We start from the raw sequence: 23,718 nt of genomic DNA, 5'->3' as shown, positions 1-23,718 counted from the left end.
GCTACGGATTGTTGCATCAGTGGCCACCATCACTTCAAGTAACCCAAATGGGAAAGATCCTTATTGACAGAATTGTTGCGCTTTGCTACATCTGAACTAAAGATACAAATAAAATAATCTAAATTGGCTTTTATTTTGAAATGCTTGTATGGTGCGACTGCTCTTGTTTTTCTGCAGCTCAAAGCGTCAAGGAGTTGAAACGCAGCATAATGATAAAAATCAACAACCCACCATCGATATATTGTGATGGTGTGAACAACATGTGAGCAGGAGAGCAGCTGCTTAAGTTTATGATGTGTTCAGGAAACAGTCAAAGCTCCATACACAACAACAGTCCTGCTTCTGTTTACCAAAAGGCTCCAAAGTCCACTCAGGGACCTGCTGTGTTTAGTTCACTTGTTGATGTATCTCCAACAAAGAGCTGAAGTCTTGTGGAGAATGTGGGCATCGATCCCACTACCTCTCACATGCTAAGCGAGCGCTTAACTCTGATCTTTTCAATCAGAGACATTGATGATTCAACAACATCTTCTCTTTGGGGTTGTCCTGGTTGGAATATTGAGGAAAAGTTAGTTAGCAGGATTAGTTGTGTAATGTATTAATTTGTCATCAGCACTTCCCCAACTGAAGCACAGACTTGTGTTCTGAGAGCAGTAAGTGCTATTAGTTGGGGTAATGTTGGTGATTTCAGAAGTTTTCCTTCCTTTACCCATTTCCCATTAGACCCTTCTTCAGATCATGTGTGAGCTATTTAACTCAGATCACCTCAATCAGAAACACTGATGAATTATTTGTGCACAAGTGCTTCTCTTTGGGGTTGTCCTGGTTAGAGTTTCAACAAAATGATCAAGATTCCCATTTTGAACAGATTTCTCCTGATCAATTGAAACAACACTACCCTAATCAGTAATCACCAGAGTTCGGTCAGAATGAAAGCTTAATGTGACTTGATGAGAGACATTGATTATTTTCTGCATGGATATTTCTATTTTCTATGCTTTTTCCCATTTCAGTTTCTGGTCTTTCAGTCTTGGAGCCATGTTTTCTTCAGCTCTAACTCGGAACTCTCCAATGAGACACACTGATGAATTTCAGTTTTCCTTCCTTTACTCTGTAAGTGCTACTTGTTGGGGCAGTGCTGACTGACAAAGACAACAACTTCTTCTTAGAATACAATACTGATCATTTCAATTATGAAACACAGACAACTTCCTTTTGTACAAGTGCTTCTCTTTGCACTTGTCCTATGAGCAGAGTGGCGCAGCGGAAGCGTGCTGGGCCCATAACCCAGAGGTCGATGGATCGAAACCATCCTCTGCTAATGGCTTTTTAGCAACAGCTAGCTGTTCACTATCCAAAGTTTGTCGTATTTGAAGATGGCATCATTACAATAGTAACAATGCCATACTGAAGCTGCACTAGCTGAAGAGGGAACATCTTCAGTACAGTATTAACCTTGCTTGGTTTAACTCCCAGCAGTTTTCCTTAGCAGTGGAAGTAAAGCAAATTTCAAATGTTGTTTTAGTGCTGAGTACCCAGTCTGCCCCCTTCGATCTATTCACTTTTTTTTCCCAAAGCTTAGCTTGCATGCCAGCCCAGGGGAATTAGCTGAAATGGTAGAGCGCTCGCTTAGCATGTGAGAGGTTGTGGGGCTCATATGCAAAATTAGTTACAGTTTTGTTGTTGCTTCTGTCGGCAGAACTCAAAGGTATCTGGCATGACTACGTTTGTGTTTTGAGCTTCATTAACAGTGTGTACTCTGTGGTGGAGGTCATGAGAAAAAGTGGGAGGAGTCTTTGATGTCATGGTGGCATGACAGAATCTTTTTTCAACAAGATACCAACTTTCTTCCAAAAGCTCAATCAGCTGCTCCAGGTGAGGCTTGAACTCACAACCTCGGCATCACTCCGCAGGTGACTGGAGCCTGTGACGTGGCCCTCCTGACACGTTCTGCGAAACAAACTCTTCCACCCGAAATGGCTCAGTTGGGAGAACGTTGGACTGAAAATCTAAAGGTCCCTGTAAACAGCCCTTTTTTATGTGGACATGCACAGAGCCTGCTGAGGAAAGCCTGGGTCGACAAACCAAGTTGATAACCACCGTCGTGATACTCGTTATCTCTGGTTGGAGCTTTCGACTTTGTCGAGCCAGCTCACCCAAACAAAGCCCGGCTCTGTTGAACTTCCTTCATCAGATACTCCTCTGCTGTCATCGTAAAAATCTAAGTTTTAGACAAGATAAGTACTTCCTGTGTTTCATGCTGGAGATGCCAGGGATTGAACCCGGGGCCTCATACATGCAGAGCATGCGCTCTCCCACTGAGCTACATCCCCTGGATAATGTGGTAGCATTAGCAGTTTTTTCCCAGACTATAGGAAGAAGAGGAGACAGCGATCCAGAAGAAACAGGTCGCCATCCTACAGAAGATCACCAAACTGCTCGTACAACCACAGGAGGACTCTGTGCAGACACCTCCATAGATTCCTTGACAGGTTGTATGCACAGGCGTATGAGGATATGATGTTTTAATGTGGTTTGAGTTAAAAAAAAAAGTGTGACATGGAACAAAAAGGTAATGACGACTGCAGGAGTTTTTCAGACGACCCTTTTCTTGCAATAAACCTCGCTATAGATGAGTTGAATCATCCTGAAGCTGTAATGAATGCTGTAATTGAACTACGATCTGTAATAAAAAATTTAACTATAGAAAATTATTCTGCAACTGAACCCCCGTCTCTGCTCATTTCTCTCAGGTAGATTCACCTTCTCCACCAGCGGTTTCACACACAGAATGTTTGAATGCCATAGACATTGCTTCTTAATGCTGAAATGAGAGATAAAAAGCTATGTCGGAAGTTTCAAGGTGCTAACATTTACAAACAGTTTGTACTAACAGTTAGTTGAGGAATCAGCTGAATGAGGACAGATGTGACTTAAAGCACAACAAAGATCTTTTTAGTTTTTTGTGTTTTATTTTGCGTATTTCTACTGTTCTTGCATGTAGTTGTTGTGGCCGAGTGGTTAAGGCGATGGACTCGAAATCCATTGGGGTTTCCCCGCGCAGGTTCAAATTCTGTCAACAACGGTTGGTTGTTTTCATGGACCAAGTTTCCCACTTAGAGAGCTACAGACCATGTTGGAGAATGTCTGTAATTGGCACGGCATTAAAATATGGGAGAGCTGAGTGATGTTGTTAGGACTCATCTAAGAGGATCAGAGCACTAACTGGTGCTCAGTTTTCATTATCAAGGTCGATGATAGCGACACACTTTTAGTTCCACTTTCGGGGAAGAACTGCAACACTGCAACAGTGTTTCTGCAAACAAGGCGAGAGAGGAAGCCTGACAAAAAATTTCAGATCATGGAAATTGATATAGACGATATAATGTATCATTATATAACTTGAATTCCCTCCCTGACATTGTCTCACAATGAAGAATACATGGAAATCACTTAGATTAGGGCAGGGGTCGGCAACCTGTGGCTCCGGAGCCAAGTATATATATACAGGATGAGGCCGTGCCGAGGCCGTATATATATATATATATATATATAGCAGCATAAAGACTGGGTCCCGCTGTCTTACTCAGGCTGAACTACAGCGTCTATTCACGGGCGCGATCCCACTACTGAGCGGCACGGGGGCTTTGACCTGCTACGTGTCCGACCTGGGCCGGTGCACCCCTCCTTAATGTTGGGTCTTTCTTGTCAATAAAGAAGGCTTGAATAAAGATCAGAATGAAAAGAAACATTTTTTCTAAAAAAAAAAAAAAAAAAAAAAAAAAGACCCACTCACCACAGGCTCGTTGGTCTAGGGGTATGATTCTCACTTTGGGTGCGAGAGCCGGACAAGCCTTGCATGTGATGTGTCCAGAGAACTGCATCCCTGTTCAAGTATCTGAATATGGGCCATCAAGAATTAAGGAAGGAAACTGGGACGAGGCTTTTGAAATTCCTTCCACCTGCCTTTACTGGTCTATGATTATGATGCATATACGGCTCTTTATTTGCACGTGCACAGTGTGATTATATATATTTTTATCTTGGCAGGTGACCGATTGTCTGCTAGTTTGTTCGCACGACTTTGGCAGCTGTGAAAGTATCTCCAGGAGTAAAATGATTAAATCGCGTCGTCTTTTTAATTGTCAATCTCTATATTATATAAGAGGCCCTTTATGGTGCATATACTTGTCTTTATTTGCATTTGTACTTGTACACACACACACATTATCATCCACCTTTTCCAGCCCTCATGGTTCTTGGGGAATCCATACATGCTGTAACTCTTCTCGGACTGATTGGAGCATCCAAACGCTGCACAGCCAACCATGGTATGATACTGATCTACAAAATGTTAGTTGTAACCAATGAACCATGACACAACTGAACGAACTTTTCTGATTGCAGCCTGCTATTCCAGCTAGAATTATCCTAAATATCTGCCTTTAAGGCCATCGTGAATGATTTCTAAATATCTTTGAAACCTGTTGATGGTGAACTCAGAGGTTGTTAAAGGGGCCTTTTCCCAAAGCTTAGCTTGCATGCTAGCATGTCAGTACAGGGGAACTAGCTCAAATGGTAGAGCGCTCCCTTAGCATGTGAGAGGTAGTGGGATCAATGCCCACATTCTCCACAAGACTTTAGCTCTTTGGAGATACAGCAACAAGTGAACTAAACACAGCAGGTTTGGAGCCTTTTGGTAAACAGAAGCAGGACTGTTATTATGTATGGAGCTTTGACTGTTTCCTTTAGCTTTCAGCTGATCATTAGCTGTTGATGGACCTGGTATCTGCTATCTGGATCTTTGCTTGGTTTCACCTCCTCAACCAAAGTTGAAGCTGTCCCAGAAGGAGACATGAAGACTATCCAGATCATTGATAGGTTGGGGGAGAAAAAAGTTTTCACTATTATGATATAAGACTTCTGCAGACAGGATACTGAGATTGGACTTTCAGAACAAAGTAGCACAGGTAGCTTAACCAGGAAGAAGGATATCCAGTACAGTAACCCAAAGATAAAGTGAAATCAATCATATCCAGAATGAAGAGCTCAATTAAGAATAACATTTCTTTTAAACATCTGACATCTGACATTACTGTTTGATAAATTTGGTGACAACTGCACTTTGGGTCCATTTGGAGAACATGGGGGGCTTCGTGACTTCATCACCAGAAATTAAAATGTCTAACATCGATAAAACTGCAGCAGCACAAATAAGCATTACAGCAGAAACAAACGGTACCATTTTGCGTCCTTTCAGAGTGGATGAGGGGCTGGGTGAACTCTGGATGACGTGAAAAATAAGCTTTAAATCAGCAGCCACTCTTTCACACATACGTATGTGTGTTGTCACTAATTTGTTTGAGTGAGTAAGCAGGACAATATGGAGCAGTTAAGCATTTCCTATGCGTCATTATAAATGCTGGAGATGCCGGGGATTGAACCCGGGGCCTCATACATGCGAAGCATGCGCTCTCCCACTGAGCTACATCTCCTGGATGGCTAACTAGATGGCTTCTAAGATACTGTGACAGGTGACAGGTCATTCCATCAGAATGAACTGTTTCTACACAAGCTGCATGAATGTGACACAGAGCTCATGTTTAAAGTATTTTTAAGTAAGCATTATCAACGGGCTCATCTCATCCAAAAGGTTTCATCAGACAGATTGCTGTTTTAGCTGTCGCAGGAGCTCAGAAGCTATCTGGTTAGCTAAAGCTGCCACACCATGCAGGGAATGTAGCTCAGTGGTAGAATGTGTGCTTTCCATGTATGAATCCTTTGGTGCAATCCCCAGCATTGCTAAAGAGTCTTCTTTTTTCTGTTTTTCTCACACAGGTTCAAACACAAGCTCCTCCTTTGTTCCTCCGCTGAGTGAGACGGAGCTCTGACGTCACTCCTCAGTAAGGAAAGTGACACATACTGGCAACTGGCATAATTTATTCGGACAATTTTTCGATTCAAACATTTCATTTCATATCATTTCCTGTGTTACATCTGTAATGATATAATAGGTGATTTAGTTTTCTAACACATCCTGAAGTTTCAAAGGTCGGAGTTTTGCGGTTTCGGAGAAAAACCTGTTGTAAATGTTGGAAGTCCCAGAGTAATGCAGCCGCAGTCTGCGAGTTAACAGCTTATCAAAACACAAGCTGTTGTGCCTTTAAACTGGAAGAGTGAGATAACACCTGTTATGAGATTCTTTATACTCGTCTATGTCATAGAAGCCATGTAAACCAGAGAGTGTTAAAGGAACTGAGGTTCTCCTAACTTCTCATTATTAACTAAAGCCGTGCCCCGTGTGAGGCTCGAAATCACGACCTTCAGATTATGAGACTGACGCGCTGCCTACTGCACCAACGAGGCCTGAACAACCAAACGCGCCCAGACCTGTCGGGAGCACCCCGCACAACACGGGCTGAACCAGCCACACACCGGGCAGGCCGGTACATGATGAACACTGTGTTCTCATATCAAGGACGGGCGTTTTGGAAATGTTCAATTTCCTCCTTTTTTTTTTTTTTTTTTTTTTTTTTTTTACAGGAAGAACATACAAGCAGCACAGAAGTGCAAAGCTCTGGAATAAATCTTATTTTAGCCACTCTCCCTTTTTTCAGAGGCATGTAAGGGTGTTTGAATCAACACATGATGATTAACACACATCCATGTTAAACACGACAATCTTTTCTCTTTTTGATTCCCCATTCTTCATTGACACATCTCTCTGCACAGCTACAATTACTGTTTCAATCAGACTGTATTAGCTGTTTATTGATTTGCTGGCTGTTTGCTGCAATGTTAAAAAGGAGGCTTGACTATATTTTTACAAAGTGAAAACATAACTCCCCCCAAAACTTTTGTATTTTGAAGTATTCCTTTCTCGAGGGGTGACCTGACTTTGAGATTAATGCTTTAAAATGCAGGCACTGGATGTTTAAAAGGAAACTTTTTTTTACAAATGAACAGCGAGCTTGTACTCGGGTGATTTGTATTTGCTAGACCTGACTGGATCCTCATCTAACTTCAGCAATGTTAAAAAAGGTCTGTAAATGCAAATCTCACACAGAGCAATGTAGAACACTGTTTATGATCTGCATCTTTGCTTTCTTCTGTTCACACAGTACCTTGGAATATGAAAGACCATATTTTATATATTAATATATATATTCTATATTAATGTTTAACATTCGTTTTTACTGTGTGCTGCAAAAATGTAACAAATAATGGAAAAATAAAAAACTATTATCAATATAATTATCCTTGACAAGCAAGTGGAAGGTTCAGAATCATTATGATACAGTCTGACTGATGCAGCTCAATTAATTTCAATATGTTCATTTCACAGTTTTATAGAGTTTCATTAATTTTTTTACAAAGTGAAAACAAAAAAAAAAAAAAAAAACTCCAAAACATTTGTATTCCTTTCTTCATTTCTTTATCAAAAATGATTTGACTGAGTTTATTGCTTTAGAATGGGGGCACTGAAGGTTTAAAATGCAGCTTTTTTACAAATTAACAGCGAGCTTGTACTTTGGTGATTAATGTTTGATATAACAGCACCTGACTGGATCCTCATCTAACTTCCTCTACTGAAGTCCCATTAAAAGGACACAGCAGTCTCTCTGCACAGTCTTCATGTCTCCCTTTGGAGCAGCCTGAAGTTTTGTGGAAGAGGTAAACCAACAAAAACAGCAGAGTACAGCTGTGGACTGAAACAGGCTGAATGATAAAGGTTGTGTATGTCAGCTGCTTCCTTGTTGCTAAAGTCACGTGTCCCCCGGCCCCTCCCCCCTGTGTTCTGGCCCAGTGGGCGTGTCCTCTCTCTCCTAATAAGGCACACCTGTCCTGCATTTCCCGCCAATCAGCCCACATAGATTCCCTCCTCGGACTTCTCTTCAGTGCCGGAGTATCCTGTCTGTTCTTGTTGTTCCCGCTGCTCTCGTTCACTGTTTTTATTTGTGTTTTATTTCATATTGTTATCGTCGTGTCTTTCTCTCCGTTCAGGTTCTCCGGTGTCTCTCAGTCAGCCTCTCTCTTGGTTCCCTGTTTGTTCAGCCTCGCCTTTTGTTTTCTCTCTCTGTTGTTACTTTGTTAGTTTTTCAGAAAGTCCAGCTCAGTCTGTGTTTCCTCTTTTTGTTGGACTTTTGTATCCCTACCGGACTATTTCTGTTGGACTCGGTTTTACCGGATCTGTTTCTCCATCGGGGTCCTATTTTAGTGACCCGTAACACCTCGTTGACAAACAGCAGCAGTACAACAACAAACCAAAAACAGGTTGGAGCGGTTTTAATGTGTCATACTTTGGAGTATCAGTCCACTATCAGTCTGGTACAGGCAGGGGGGATATTTCACCTCTGATAGCCAAGCTGGGTCAAAGCTCAACATGCGGTGGTGAGCAGACTTTTGCTGCAGGTCGCTGCTTGGACCCGGAGCAGTTAAATAAATAAAATAGTCTAATTACTGTACTTGCATAGGAAATATTGTACTCTTCAGGAAGTAATGTGAAGATGACCCCTGATTATTATTTTTAATAACCTTATCTGTCAGTATTTTATCTGCACTTAGAGTACAGTTTCTTCACTTTTATTCTTATTCTACTATAAAGTAAGAGTCACTGAGTAAAGTCAAGAATTCAAAGCACCAGACTTGTACCAGATTTTTTAAAATATTTTTTTAAAGATTTTTAAATGGTCATTCCGAATTAATCTAAAATGAAACAGAATTTTTATCAACTTAACTTTCATGGTGAATGTTAACTTTATTTTCTTGTGGTCCAACTGGTGCGTAGGTGTTTCTGTTGCACAATGACAGAACTAACATGTCAGAACTGGTCTGAAACCTTTGATGAACTGAGCTGAGTGAATTGAACTCTTCCTGTTAATGGTACACTCTGAGTATTTCCAGATACAGTGAAGCCAGTGAAGGTTTAAAGCAGCACTCCTAGTTTTTAATGTTGGGAATCATTTGAGGCAAAACAGAAACCTTTACATTGTCAGAAGTTCTTTGATCAATCAAGTAACATGAATTAAATCGCATCATCCATCAACCCATCCCACAGTTAGATACCACCATCTAGTGGACAGAGAGAAGAACTGTCAGATCTGAGAGACATTTCTCTGGAACTTGCAAATCACTGACAGATCAGATTGATTTGTGTATGAAGCTGTGGAGGCACAGTATTTAATTTGTGAAAGAAACATGTTTAAGGTGCATCCTAAATATCAGATCAGAGAACCACCTCCTCTGTTCTGTACAGGTCAAACTGCTTTAGATGGAACTGATGGCTTGGAATAATTTTGTCCTCAAATGTATTTCATTAAAATGTTTGGCCTTTAAATGTTACAAAACATAAATTTATCTGATTCAATTTAAAGTTTTAAATATAAGGCAAATATAAAACATCGAATGTTGGGATGAGCATAAACCTTGAATGTCCTTTCTCAATTTTCTGTTTTTTTTTTTTTTTTCCAGTCAGGTAAAGGCTGAAGTTAGTGACATAGATGATGATGGTGATTGTGTCCTGTGATGTAAATCCTGTTGGAATGAAGCTTTTTGTTGTGTTTGTGAAGGTGGAGGCTCAGCTATGAATCAGTGTGAGGACAGAGAGGAGGGAGCCCCTCCCTCTAAAACCACTCTGTGTGGGGAACATGAGAGTCAGACCAAAGCTCAGAGGTGAGATGAGGATCTCTAACTGTCCATCTGTCAGAGCTCAGCACTCAGATCACTGCTCCATCATTATTCACTCTCTCTGTCACTTAGGTTTTTTATTGCTGAACTTTTTCTGCTGCTTTTTTATTTGTCCTTTTTTTTTTTTTTTACAGGGAGCTCAACCAACATTTGAAGATATTGAGTAATAATGATAATCATACTTCATATGAGTTAATGAAAAATATCCAAAAAGTCTATGTAATATGTAAATTTAATTAAAATTAAACCCCACAATAAAATATTCTGGATCAAAAATGAAAATCGAACTCCTTCAAAACTTATGTTTCTGCTCAGTTTCTTGCTTGTTGATTATTTTAATGTCAACTTGGTTTCCACTAGTAACCAGAAGTCAAGACCAGATTCTCCTGAACTGAGCTGTGTGTCCATGAAGAGTGATCGGTCTATGGATCGTCCTATTTACTTCAAGGGAGGACAACAGTTTGCTGTATCCAGTTGTGTGTCCATGAAGAGTGATCGGTCTATGGATCGTCCTATTTACTTCAAGGGAGGACAACAGTTTGCTGTATCCAGTTGTGTGTCCATGAAGAGTGATCGGTCTATGGATCCTCCTATTTACTTCAAGGGAGGACAACAGTCTGCTGTGTCCAGTTGTGTGTCCATGAAGAGTGATTGGTCTTTGGATTACTTTATCAAAGAAAAAAGGTAAAAGCTGATCATTTGTTGTTGTCTGACTCATTAAAGGTATCAAAGCTTGTCTATCAGTTTCTCTGCTGTTCATAGAAAACTCCTGGAACAAACTGTGTGTTTGTGTCTTTTCTCCTCAGAGTTCAGTCTGACAAACATCATCAAACAGACCTGGACTCCATATTTATGGTGTGTAAATGTTCATCCAGTGACTACAACAGACACCAACAAAGACTTGAGTTTGAAGCTGCACTCTTTAGACCAGTAGAGCTTTACTCTGTGACAGACAGGAGTTGAATTGGGATTGAACAGGTTTGGGGTGGGAGAGAGTGGGAGAGGACTGGGAGTTGTAGTTCACCACAGAGCAATAATCCATCAGCCTCAACAGATATGTTCTGTATGAATATGGTCTGTTGGAGACTTTTACAAAACATTTCTGCTCCTCCTTCATCTGCAATGAATCCAAAAGAAAGGTTTATTTAGTTGTTTTCCTGAGGATTTCAGCTGTGACTTAATAACAAAGACCAAAGTTAATCAGATTCAGTCCTGGACCTCCATGGACTCTGTCTCTACAGGGTTTAAAGATGGAATAATTCATCAGTGAACTAGTTCAGGTGGTCTGATCCATCTTCAGCCACAGTCACAGTTAATACCCTGAATTTTCACTTCCTAAGTTGATGTGTTGAAGGGCTGTATCAGTTTGGTCTTCATGTGATGATCGGGATCTCTGTGTTGTCAGAATCTAAGTGAAGTTAGTTTAGTGAAGTCAGCAGGTCTGAATCTTTCTGTGTAGCTCTGGAAAGAGACGTGGCAGCAGATGATACAGCAGCAGCTAAAGTTGAACTCTGCTGACCGATGATCTGATGCTTTGATCCATCAGTTTATACTGAGAGTGAACTTTACACAGGATGTTATTGTGTTCCAGCTGCTGGAGGAGAACATCGTCTGTTATGTTAAGAACGAGCTGAAGAAAATGAAAAGGAGTCTGAGTCCAGATTACCCACAATTCATCAAGAATGAGGATGATGAGGTGGATGAAAAGCAGGAGGAAAAGAGGAAAAGAAAAGAGGAGGAAAAGGGGAGGAGCAGAGAGGCATTTCTGAAGATCACAGTGAACTTCCTGAAGAGGATGAAGCAGGAGGAGCTGGCTGACTGTCTGCAGAGCAGTAAGAGGATTTAACATGATGGATCAATTAGACATTAACTAAAGTCTGAGGAGACAGAGAGAAATATGATCATTCTTATTCCTTAGGAGATGCAAAAATTAACCTTGTAGTTAAAGTTTTTAATCTCTTTTGTTCTTTGTTTATTCAGAAAGTCATGCTCTAGTTTGTCAGCATAAACTCAAATCTTCCCTGAAGAAGAAGTTCCAGTGTGTGTTTGAGGGGATCTCTAAAGCAGGAAACCCAACCCTTCTGAATCAGATCTACACAGAGCTCTACATCACAGAGGGAGGGACTGGAGAGGTCAATGAGGAACATGAGGTCAGACAGATTGAAACAGCATCCAGGAAACAGGACAGAGCAGAAACAAGCATCAGACAAGAAGACATCTTTAAACCCCCACCTGGAAGAGACCAACCAATCAGAACAGTGATGACAAAGGGAGTGGCTGGCATTGGGAAAACCATCTTAACACAGAAGTTCACTCTGGACTGGGCTGAAGACAAAGCCAACCAGGACATAGAGTTCACATTCCCCTTCACCTTCAGAGAGCTTAATGTGCTGAAAGAGAAGAAGTTCAGCTTGGTGGAACTTGTTCATCTCTTCTTCACAGAAACCAAAGAAGCAGGAATGTGCAGCTTTGATCACTTCCAGGTTGTGTTCATCTTTGACGGTCTGGATGAGTGTCGACTTCCTCTGGACTTCCACAACACTGAGGTCCTGACTGATCCTACAGAGTCCACCTCAGTGGACGTGCTGCTGACAAACCTCATCAGGGGGAAACTGCTTCCCTCTGCTCGCCTCTGGATAACCACACGACCTGCAGCAGCCAATCAGATCCCTCCTCAGTGTGTTGACATGGTGACAGAGGTCAGAGGGTTCAATGACCCCCAGAAGGAGGAGTACTTCAGGAAGAGGTTCAGACATGAGGAGCAGGCCAGCAGGATCATCTCCCACATCAAGACCTCACGAAGCCTCCACATCATGTGCCACATCCCAGTCTTCTGCTGGATCACTGCTACAGTTCTGGAGGAGGTGTTGAAGACCAGAGAGGGAGGAGAGCTGCCCAAGACCCTGACTGAGATGTACATCCACTTCCTGGTGGTTCAGTCCAAAGTGAAGAAGGTCAAGTACGATGGAGGAGCTGAGTCAGATCCACACTGGAGTCCAGAGACCAGGAAGATGATTGAGTCTCTGGGAAAAGTGGCTTTTGAGCAGCTGCAGAAAGGAAACCTGATCTTCTATGAATCAGACCTGACAGAGTGTGGCATCGATATCAGAGCAGCATCAGTTTACTCAGGAGTGTTGACACAGATCTTCAAAGAGGAGACAGGGCTGTACCAGGACAAGGTCTTCTGCTTCGTCCATCTGAGTGTTCAGGAGTTTCTGGCTGCTCTTCATGTCCATCTGACCTTCATCAGCTCTGAAGTCAATCTGATGACAGAAAAACAAACAACGTCCCTGTGGTCAAAACTGTTCAGGAACAAACCTGAACCTTTGATTCTCTACCAGAGTGCTGTGGATGAGGCCTTACAGAGTCCACATGGACACCTGGATTTGTTCCTCCGGTTCCTTCTGGGTCTTTCACTGCAGACCAACCAAACTCTCCTACGAGGCCTGGTGACACAGACAGGAAGTAGCTCAGAGACCAATCAGAAAACAGTCCAGTACATCAAGACAAAGATCAGTGAGAATCTGTCTCCAGAGAAAAGTATCAACCTGTTTCACTGTCTGAATGAACTGAATGATGGTTCTCTGGTGGAGGAGATCCAACAGTCCCTGAGATCAGGACGTCTCTCCACAGATGAACTGTCTCCTGCTCAATGGTCAGCTCTGGTCTTCATCTTACTGTCATCAGAAAAAGATCTGGACGTGTTTGACCTGAAGAAATACTCTGCTTCAGAGGAGGCTCTTCTGAGGCTGCTGCCAGTGATCAAAGCCTCCAACAAAGTTCTGTATGTGCAAATAAATAAATCCAGATCAACTGAATCTTTTTTTAGTTGAGAATCAAAAACATGTTTCTTTAATAATTTATCTTATTTTGCTGATTCCTCTTCAGACTGAGCAGCTGTAACCTCTCAGACAGAAGCTGTGAAGCTCTGTCCTCAGTCCTCAGCTCCCAGTCCTCTAGTCTGAGAGATCTGGACCTGAGTAACAACAACCTGCAGGATTCAGGAGTGAAGCTGCTGTCTGCTCGACTAGAGAATCCAAACTGTAAACTCAAAGGACTCAGGTCAGAGTTCATGTTTATGTGAAGATGAAAACTGGATTTGGTTTTTTATGATACATTTTTATTTAAATGAGTAAAAATTGAAAACTGAAGAGGTTTGTAGATTTTGATTCGTAGTGGTGTCTTCTATGTTCACTGAGGATCTCATTTGTTTGTTTATTTATTTATTTATTTTTATTTTTATTTTTTCCACGCACACTCCTTTCCCCCTCCCTTTCCTGTCAGGAGGTAAAGGGCTGTTCTGCTGTTTGTAGACTATTTCACTGGTTCTAGAGTGGACTTACCTGCCAGAGCTCAGATTGTTATACAGGAGTTCATATGTGTCAGAATCAGAGATAGAAATAAAGTTAGGCTGACTCTGCTGTTTGGTTATTTCTGATGTGTTCAAATCACAATGTTGACAGTTTGAGTCAGTTCAGGTTCTTTCAGGTGTTGTTTCATTTTCTCATTAAATCTTCTCACTGTTTGTATTTGACTGTTGTGAAGCTGCTTCCTGTTGGTTCAGCTGTTTGACTTTCATTTTCTCAACTTCTACTTTCTAAACCTTCAGCTCTGAACAGATGATGAAACATTGAACACTTTTAAGCAGGAACTTTGTCTCCTAAAGTCACATCTTTTCTTCTTTACTCAGGTTAAGAAGCTGCAGTTTGTCAGAGATCAGCTGTTCTTCTCTGGTCTCAGCTCTGAAGTCCAACCCCTCCCATCTCAGAGAACTGGACCTTAGTTGGAACGACCTGCAGGATTCAGGACTGAAGGATCTGTGTGGTTTTCTGGAGAGTCCTCACTGCAGACTGGAGACTCTGAGGTCAGACTCATGTTTTATTTCTGCTCTCAGATTAATATGATGTTACAGTTGTGGTGACTCTGACCTGCAGACATCAGGCTGATATTATACTGATCCTCACTGAGGATCTTCATGCTGACGTCTGTTTTCTTCTCTGATGTAGTCCAGTCAGTGTGGCAGAGAAATGTTGAACTACAGATTTAAATAAAACCATAAAAATCCTTCAGTGTTTCAATGACAGGAAATATTTCTCCTCACTGACATGGACATATACTGTATATTCAGTGGGGTCGGAATCATTCACTCTGGAACAGTTCGATTCGATTTGGATTTTTGGGGCTATGATTGAATTCAAAATTGATTCTTTATTCAAAATGATTTTCGATTAAAAAAAAATTCGATTCATAGTCATTTCTGCTTCAATCTACAGGTGTGCAAAGGATCCTCATGATCTACTCCAGTCTGCTTTGCAAGACAAAATGATGAATGGCGATATTAAAGTGTCTTTTTCACATTTATTAAGTTTTAAACATTTATCCATGCTCAGATGGAATTGTTGCAACTGTTGTTTAATACAATATCACATATTACTTGAATAGCAAAAACAAAAGTCTCTTTAAAAAAAATGAGCAGTTAAACATGCTGCCATTTAAATTTTAAGGAAAGTGCCTTTTCAAATGTGTGTGGACCACAACTGCTACTCTGAGCAGCAAGCTATAAAATAAGTCATGTCAAGCTCAGTAAAAACCAAAATGAGTCAGAATCTTTGCCTGCAACGAGGACGGGGCCTGTTGAATCTCTCTTTCCTCCATTATTGTAGTTTCCTCCTTGTTTTGGTGCATGTGTATGTTCCAGAACCAGCTCCGTGGTGACGTCAGACAGCGTCTTTGTCAACATTGTTTTATTTTTTAAATCGATTTTTGGGACATTCTGAATCGATTCAGAATCAAAGTAAATGAAAATTTTGAATCTTATATCAATAATTTTATTTATTTATTTTTTTTTCCGTTGGGTACAGCACTAATATTCAGTGTTTTCCTGTTCCAACACAACTATAAAGTCATGTGACTCAAGCAGACTGAAAGATTCAGACCAAACTCAGCATGTTAAACGTGGTCACCGCTGAATTAAGTGAAAATGTTCCAGATGTTGTGAATCATGTGTTGACTTGATGAAGCATTGAACACTTTCAAGCAGGAACTTTGTCTCCTGAAGTCACATCTTTTATTCTATTTTTCTTCTATTTTTATTAAATTGGAAAAGATGTTTTAATTGCATGCAGTTTATCAATCAATCTTGTATTTTTGAAAGGGGACATCATATATTCATATATATTTGTATGTTAGTATGCAGATTTGAGTCTGTGGTTCATTTCATTTATTAATTTATTTGCGTGTCATTCATAAAAATGTCCAACCCACATGGATTTATAAGACGTATTTAATCATCCAGTGGCTGTTGTAACAACATAAACTCTCATATATCTCCATATAAACATACACAAATACATGTTTTTCCTTTTCTCAAGTCATAATGGTACATTTTAAACAAAACAATCAACCAAAGAAAAATATTTTGCCTTCTTTCCCAAACCACAGAAATAAAATCAGCTACCACAAGTCCCTTCACTAAAACATAATTCGCTCTGAACAGATGACAAAACACTTTCAAGCAGGAATTTCACCTCCTAAAGTCACATCTTTTATTCTTTACTCAGGTTGGAGAACTGCAGTTTGTCAGAGATCAGCTGTTCTTCTCTGGTCTCAGCTCTGAAGTCCAACCCCTCCCATCTCAGAGAACTGGACCTGAATTGGAACGACCTGAAGGATTCAGGACTGAAGGATCTGTGTGGTTTTCTGGAGAGTCCTCACTGCAGACTGGAGACTCTGAGGTCAGACTCATGTTTTATTTCTGCTCTCAGATTAATATGATGTTACAGTTGTGGTGACTCTGACCTGCAGACATCAGGCTGATATTATACTGATCCTCACTGAGGATCTTCATGCTGACGTCTGTTTTCTTCTCTGATTTAGTCCAGTCAGTGTGGCAGAGAAATGTTGAACTACAGATTTAAATAAAACCATAAAAATCCTTCAGTGTTTCAATGACAGGAAATATTTCTCCTCACTTACATGGACAAATATATATTCAGTGGGGACGGAATCATTCACTCTCCAACAATTCGATTCGATTTGGATTTTTGGGGCTATGACTCGATTCAAAATTGATTCTTTATTCAAAATGATTTTCCATTCAAAACAATTCGATTCAGTCATTTCTGCTTCAATCTATAGGTGTGCAAAGGATCCTCATGATCTACTCCAGTCTGCTTTGCAAGACAAAATGATGAATGGAGACATTAAAGTGTCTTTTTCCCATTTATTAAGTTTTAAACATTTATTCATGCTCAGATGAAATTGTTGCAACTGTTGTTTAATACAATATCACATATTGCTTGAATAGCAAAAATAAAAATGTCTCTTAAAAAAAAAAAGAGCAGTTAAACATGCTGCCTTTTAAATTTTAAGCAAAGTGCCTTTTCAAATGTGTGTGGACCACAACTGCTACTCTGAGCAGCAAGATATAAAATAAGTCATGTCAAGCTCAGTAAAAACCAAAATGAGTCAGAATCTTTGCCTGCAACGAGGACGGGGCCTGTTGAATCTCTCTTTCCTCCATTATTGTAGTTTCCTCCTTGTTTTGGTGCATGTGTATGTTCCAGAACCAGCTCTGTGGTGACGTCAGACAGCGTCTTTCGGCATTGTTTTATTTTTTAAATCGATTTTGGGACATTTTGAATCGATTCTGAATCATAGTAAATGAAAATTTAGAATCTTATATCAATAATTTTATTTATTTTTTTTTTTTTCCTTTGGGTGTACAGCACTAATATTCAGTGTTTTCCTGTTCCAACACGACTATAAAGTCATGTGACTCAAGCAGAATGAAAGATTCAGACCAAACTCAGCATGTTAAACGTGGTCACCGCTGAATTAAGTGAAAATGTTCCAGATGTTGTGAATCATGTGTTGACTTGATGAAACATTGAACGCTTTCAAGCAGGAACTTTGTCTCCTGAAGTCACATCTTTTATTCTTTACTCAGGTTGGACAACTGCAGATTGTCAGAGATCAGCTGTTCTTCTCTGGTCTCAGCTCTGAAGTCCAACCCCTCCCATCTCAGAGAACTGGACCTGAGTCTGAACGACCTGAAGGATTCAGGACTGAAGGATCTGTCTGATGTTGTGAAGAGTCCTCACTGCAGACTGGAGACTCTGAGGTCAGACTCATGTTTTATTTCTGCTCTCAGATTAATATGATGTTACAGTTGTGGTGACTCTGACCTGCAGACATCAGACTGATATTATACTGATCCTCACTGAGGATCTTCATGCTGACTTCTGTTTTCTTCTTCTCCGGTTTATTCCAGTCAGTGTGGCAGAGAAATGTTGAACTACAGATTTAAAACTTCAAAAAATAATAATAATCCTTCAGTGTTTCAATGACAGGAAATATTTTTCCTCACTTACATGGACAAATATATATTCAGTGGGGTCGGAATCATTCACTCTGGAACAATTCGATTCGATTTGGATTTTTGTGGCTATGATTCGATTCAAAATTGATTCTTTATTCCTTATTCAGACGTTTTAATTGCTTGCAGTTTATCAATCAATCTTGTATTTTTGAAAGGGGACATCATATATTCATATATATTTGTATGTTAGTATGCAGATTTGAGTCTGTGGCTCATTTCATTTATTAATTTATTTGCGTGTCATTCATAAAAATGTGCAACCCACATGGGTTTATAAGACGTATTTAATCATCCAGTGGCTGTTGTAACAACCTAAACTCTCATATATCAGATGACAAAACACTTTCAAGCAGGAATTTCACCTCCTAAAGTCATATCTTTTATTCTTTACTCAGGTTGGACAACTGCAGGTTGTCAAAGATCAGCTGTTCTTCTCTGGGCTCAGCTCTGAAGTCCAACCCCTCCCATCTCAGAGAACTGGACCTGAGTCACAACAAGCTGAAGGATTCAGGACTGAAGGATCTGTGTGGTTTTGTGAAGAGTCCAGACTTCAGACTGAAGACTCTGAGGTCAGACTCATGTTTTATTTCCACGACAGTTGGACTCAGTTCATGTTCCTTTCAGTAATATTGTTTCACTCTAACCCTCAGTGAAGCTGTGAGAGGAGAACAGAAACAGATTTCACAATTAGACAGAAAGACGGAGAGAAAACAGTCAGCCAATCAGATCAGTCAGAGGACTGTTGTGATCATGTGACCATCAAATGAAGCAGATTCCAGCTGAAGAACTCAGAGATGTTCAGATTCTGGTCCTCGTCCATCAAACTGTCAGATCTGAGCTGAGACTGTTTGTTCTCTGATCAGGTTCATCTGTCACAGCTCTGAGATCAGTCTGACTGAAAGCTGCACATCACTGATCTTCTTTCATCACACTGTCACCATGTGGTCTTTCTGCAGACCAGAATCCTGTCTGTCTGCCTGCCTGTCTGTCTGTCTGTCTGTCTGAGTCCCTCAGTTTAAATGGACCTTCAGTAAATCATCAGTAAAGTGATGAACCTTCATGACTCAGCTCTTTATCTCCACTGTGGACTCAGAGAAATGTGCTGAGTCAGCAGACTTGAGGTCTGTGAGTTTCCAGCTCAGTGTGTTCACTCCAACACGTTAACATGAGCTGAGAGGAAGCAGCTGCTGCACATCTGGACTGAACAGGACTGAAGTCCCTGCAGGTCTTTATGCTGGATCTGCATCACTGACTGACAGCTGATGGACAGAGTCAGGAAACACTGATGGATCTGCTCTCTTCTTCTCTACACAGGTGGAGGCAGTGAAGAGGAAGGTGTTTGTGTGATGGAGGATCAACTGCTTCCTGATGATCCAGATGTTGCAGCAGCAGCTTGTCCAGACTCTGGACCATGTTCCTGGGAGGTGGAGAGGAGAGCTTCATCCAGCAGAGACTGACAGAGGAATCAGAACTGGTCTGAGAACAGAGTCCAGTCCACCATGATCCCAGAGACTCCTCAAGTCCTCCTCTCCTCTCAGCCAGCTCCTCCAAACTCCACCTGGGGTTTAGGTTCAGCTTCTTCTGGACCCTTTGGGCTGCTTTGAGAACATTTCTACAAGCATTACTCTATAAAAGATGTCACTTTGTTGTGAAACATGTGACTGTCAGTCAGCATGGATTAAGCTTTTAAATTGGCCCTTCCCGTCATAAAATGTGAATGGTCTTTTTTTTTTTGTTGTTGTTGTTTTTTTTTTTTGTTTTTGATTTTCTCAAATAATTCTTATTTTTAACATGTTGCAAAAAAATTCTTATTTAAATAAATAACAGGATGCTGAAAGGGCTGAACTCAGAGGACACTGCAGCAGTTTATCTTTTGAAAGCACAATTTTTACTTAATGTACTAAATAACCTTTGTGCGACAAACAAAGTCCTGCTTTAATCTGAGTGTCTCTGTCTGTCTGGATTGTGATCTGGTCCAGGTGGGGGATATTGTCTTCTTTATTTTTATATTTTAAGGTGTGAAGCACTTCGTGCAACATTGTAAATTGTTTGAAAAGTGCTTTATAAATAAAGTTTAAAAGATTGATATGATACAGTCCCATAATTTACTAATTTAATGTGGGTGAGTGACAGCTCATAGCGGGGAGGGAAAGGGAGTGAAACAGCAAACCAGAGCTGCTGCTTTTCCTCCTTCTTTCTATATGAACATGAGCACCATGATGCACACTGCTGTGTTCTCATATCAAGCTCATGTTCACCTTCTTTCTTTCACAGGGAGAACATGAAAGAAGCTGAAGCTGAACTCAGCCTTCCAACTTTAGTGCTCCGTGTCACAGACTGATCCATTTTCTGACGTTATAGTCCACACCAGGCTGCAGCCTCTCTGTGTGACACTTTGTTCATCATTATTTTCACACTTTAGTTCCTGCTTCTTTTCATTTAGGCTCCATGTAGGCTGTTCATGATGACTTTGTTTGTGTGTGGCTGTTTTCTTCTGAATGTGGGATCTCTGTCTGAATGAAAGTTTCACAATCACTGCCTCAGACTGCATTCAGAAGGAATTGTTGAAGTCATAGAAGCTGAAGAGTTGATGATCAGAGGCTGACAGCTAAAGGAAGCTAGAATGCACACTGCTCTCTGACAGAGTCGGCCTCCCTCCACATTTAGGAGGCTTTTTCACTTCTTACAACAGCTGACAAAGGGCTCATCTGGGATTTGAACCCCGGACCTGTCACACCCTGAGCCAGAATCATCCTGATTGTTCCTGGAATGGTTTGGTTAGTCAGAGTGTGTCTGTGTGTGTTCTTGTCTCTCTGAGTGGCTGGAAATGAAAATGGAGATCGGTAGAAGCAGATGACTCTGAGGATGAATGAATGTTTCACTGACAACATCAACTGTTTACTCACCTCACAGCGAGGCTGTGTGACGTCACTGGAGATCAAACACGGAAGGGTCAAAGAGTCAGACGGAATGGCGCATGCGCACAGAGAAGCTCACACTCGTCTCGCGAACGAATGAAGTAAAACACAAATCAGCTGTTATTAGACAAATAAGTGGCGTTTAATTGAACTAAAACCAAATCGGTTGGTTTGTTCCTCCCACATACTCAGATGTCTGTTTTGTGTTTTCTGTGTGACGTCACTGGGGATCAAAGGCATTTCCTGTCCTTCATCGCTCTCCCACGCGACACCAACTCAAACGTCACACTCGCAGTGAAACACAAATCAGTTGTTATTAGACAAATAAGTGGCGTTAAATTGAACGAAAACCAAATCTGTTGGTTTGTTCCTCCTTCTACTTATTAAAATGCTTATTTTCCTGCTAACTCATTTTTTGAATCACAGACTGAGCGAAGCTGCGCACCTCATCCACTGTGTGTGTGTGTGCGCTCTCTCTCTGCTGGTCTGAGCTCTCAGTTCATTTAAATGCTTTGTTGGATCTGTCTGTCTGTATCATGTCAGAAACTCTGAAACACTCTGAACTTCTTTAAAACACGCTGGATTTACTGATATCAAAGTGTCCAGCAGTCCATGATGGATTATTATAAAAAACAGGGCTGCGGACGCCTGGAGATTTGTAACGTAATGGTGAAAGTTGTTAAATAAGTATTGGTGGTTCAGTGGTAGAATTCTCGCCTGCCACGCGGGAGGCCCGGGTTCGATTCCGGGTTCGATTCCCGGCCAATGCAGAGTAACTCTTTACCAACATCCAGATGTTAGAAACACAGTGCTGCTTGGAAAATACCCTGACAGACTCCAACACACTGTGACTTTGTGAAACAACCAGTGGAGCCCCCTGGTGGTCAGTAGAAGTGCAGCCCCTCTGAGCTGGTGGCAGACCAAGGCTTCAGTCTGCACACATCTTCCACATGTGATGGCACACACACTGTGTATTGTGGCAACATCCGTCCCCTCAGAGAGAATCTGCTCTTTAACCCTCCTGTCGTTTTCACCCCCCGCCCCTTACTTTAGTGTTCCTGCTCTGTTTGATACGGTGGCCGGTAAGTGCAAAACTAAATTACAAAGTGCCAAACATTTTTACAAAGCGTCAAACAAATTTACATATTGGGGAAACATTTTTACATTTTATTCAACAAAATTACATATGAAAAACACTTTTACAACGGACAAAACAAACTTCCATTTTATAAAACAAATTTCCAAACGACAGAATCTTCCGGAAGGGGAATGTTCCAAATTCCGGAAGTGATCCGGAAGAAGATTGACTGTGAGCAAAAGTTTGTATCGGTTTGTGTGGCGGGAAAACTTTGCAGAGTGAAAGTTTGTGGCAGCATGGAGTAAATAATGTTTTGGCCGTTTTGTGGAAACAACTTGAGCCAATTTACGCGGTTGTGTTTTCCGTGCGGACGATCTGTAGAATGTTTAACGTTGATGAACGGACCAGACGGAAGGAGCACGCGCACAGGAGACATCTAATAAACAGCCGGAAAATGCTAAACAAGCTAAGTGTAGCATCGCGCTAACTAGCTGAAGCCGCTGTCAGACATGCAGTGAATTAAAGTGCACCGTTTCATTTTGCAGCCCATTTATTTATGTATTTTTATTTCAGTTATGCTAATTGCACAATTGTTGCTGATTGTTTTAGCTGCTGCTAACTTTCTGTTTTGATACGGAACTCCGTTCATATCAGCAGAACAACCATGAACATCATATAAACAATTCATGGAGGACAGAAAGTCAAAGTCAAAAGAACTGTGGGCCGAAAGGAAACAGGTCCAGGTACGTGTGTGGATATATCTGTAAAATATGGAAGTAAATATGTGTGTGTGAAATGAATGATATCTTTTTGTTATTTTAGCAGATAAACATGGATTGATGGCGCCACATGGAGCTGATTTAAAAGCTCAGAGAGGGAAAACACTCCCATTATATACAGATCCGGAGGTAGCAGCACCTGATCTACTGAAGCAAGCTGTCCAAGAAATGAGAACATTTAACAAGAAGATGGATGAAGGAGCAGACCTTCTTTTGTATCCAGACTGTTCAGAGGTGCTCCATGTGCCTGGGTCAGAAAGCCCATTCAAACTGGCAGAATATAAAAAGGAAATAGGAAAGGCACTTTTTTCATTTGCCGAGAAACACACTTTAGAGGAGGTTTGTGGATCTCTTCATTCAATATTTTTACATATTTATTTACTCTGATGTAGCATAATTAATAATGTGTTGTTTGTTTTTACTACAGAGGTTGATACATCAGACTCTGATTCTGAAATTGTCATCACATCGAGGAGCACAGCTGAATTCAATGCAGCTGACACTGTGGTACGTTCATTTTTACATTTTGTACTTTGATTCAGTTTTTTTATTTATTTATTTATTGATAGGATGTGCATTTGGTTTCAAGCATTAAGTCTAAGAACCAAGTCTTGATTATTTGGCATTTACTATTCCAATCAGACACCCTGATAACCTTTCACCATTGATATATACTGTATGTGGTGAGGGAACAATAATGGAAGCTGTTTAAAGTTGCTGACAATTGTGTGCTTTTCTTCTCAGGTTTTTGAACCAAAAAAAACACAGTTCTCCCACACAAACCTGAAGATAAAGGGTAGGTATTAGTTTTTACAAAAGAAGTCATTTGTCTTTAAGTTGTTGATGTGATTGTGATGAACATGTGGTAGAAAATAT

General features: G+C 40.8%; 1 protein-coding gene and 5 non-coding genes across 6 annotated transcripts in view; 4 read left to right on the top strand and 2 right to left on the bottom strand.

Annotated features, from left to right (window-relative positions):
* The first annotated feature begins 1,249 nt into the window (after positions 1–1,249).
* On the top strand, positions 1,250–1,321 carry trnam-cau (transfer RNA methionine (anticodon CAU)). Its single transcript has one exon. It is a non-coding gene; the product is annotated as a tRNA-Met (tRNA).
* A 940-nt stretch (positions 1,322–2,261) lies between these two features.
* On the bottom strand, positions 2,262–2,333 carry trnaa-ugc (transfer RNA alanine (anticodon UGC)). Its single transcript has one exon. It is a non-coding gene; the product is annotated as a tRNA-Ala (tRNA).
* A 670-nt stretch (positions 2,334–3,003) lies between these two features.
* Positions 3,004–3,085, top strand: trnas-cga (transfer RNA serine (anticodon CGA)). The gene has a single exon. It is a non-coding gene; the product is annotated as a tRNA-Ser (tRNA).
* Positions 3,086–5,423: 2,338 nt separating this feature from the next.
* trnaa-cgc (transfer RNA alanine (anticodon CGC)) lies at positions 5,424–5,495 on the bottom strand. Its single transcript has one exon. It is a non-coding gene; the product is annotated as a tRNA-Ala (tRNA).
* Positions 5,496–7,869: 2,374 nt separating this feature from the next.
* LOC115053664 (NLR family CARD domain-containing protein 3-like) overlaps positions 7,870–23,718 on the top strand; it is a 284,587-nt gene continuing 268,738 nt past the window's right edge. The window contains exons 1-6 of the mRNA XM_029518514.1: positions 7,870–8,274; positions 9,570–9,672; positions 10,048–10,185; positions 10,494–10,542; positions 11,279–11,519; positions 11,668–13,471. Coding sequence (XP_029374374.1) covers positions 9,584–9,672; positions 10,048–10,185; positions 10,494–10,542; positions 11,279–11,519; positions 11,668–13,471 — 2,321 coding nt within the window. The 5' untranslated portion in view covers positions 7,870–8,274; positions 9,570–9,583. The remainder of the gene's footprint in view (positions 8,275–9,569; positions 9,673–10,047; positions 10,186–10,493; positions 10,543–11,278; positions 11,520–11,667; positions 13,472–23,718) is intronic.
* Positions 21,673–21,755, top strand: trnag-gcc (transfer RNA glycine (anticodon GCC)). Its single transcript has one exon. It is a non-coding gene; the product is annotated as a tRNA-Gly (tRNA).

Source organism: Echeneis naucrates, chromosome 2 (assembly GCF_900963305.1).
Source record: "Echeneis naucrates chromosome 2, fEcheNa1.1, whole genome shotgun sequence".
NCBI classification, from domain to species: domain Eukaryota; kingdom Metazoa; phylum Chordata; class Actinopteri; order Carangiformes; family Echeneidae; genus Echeneis; species Echeneis naucrates.
Note: the sequence above shows the minus strand (reverse complement) of the source record. Positions and strands in the feature narration are given on the sequence as shown.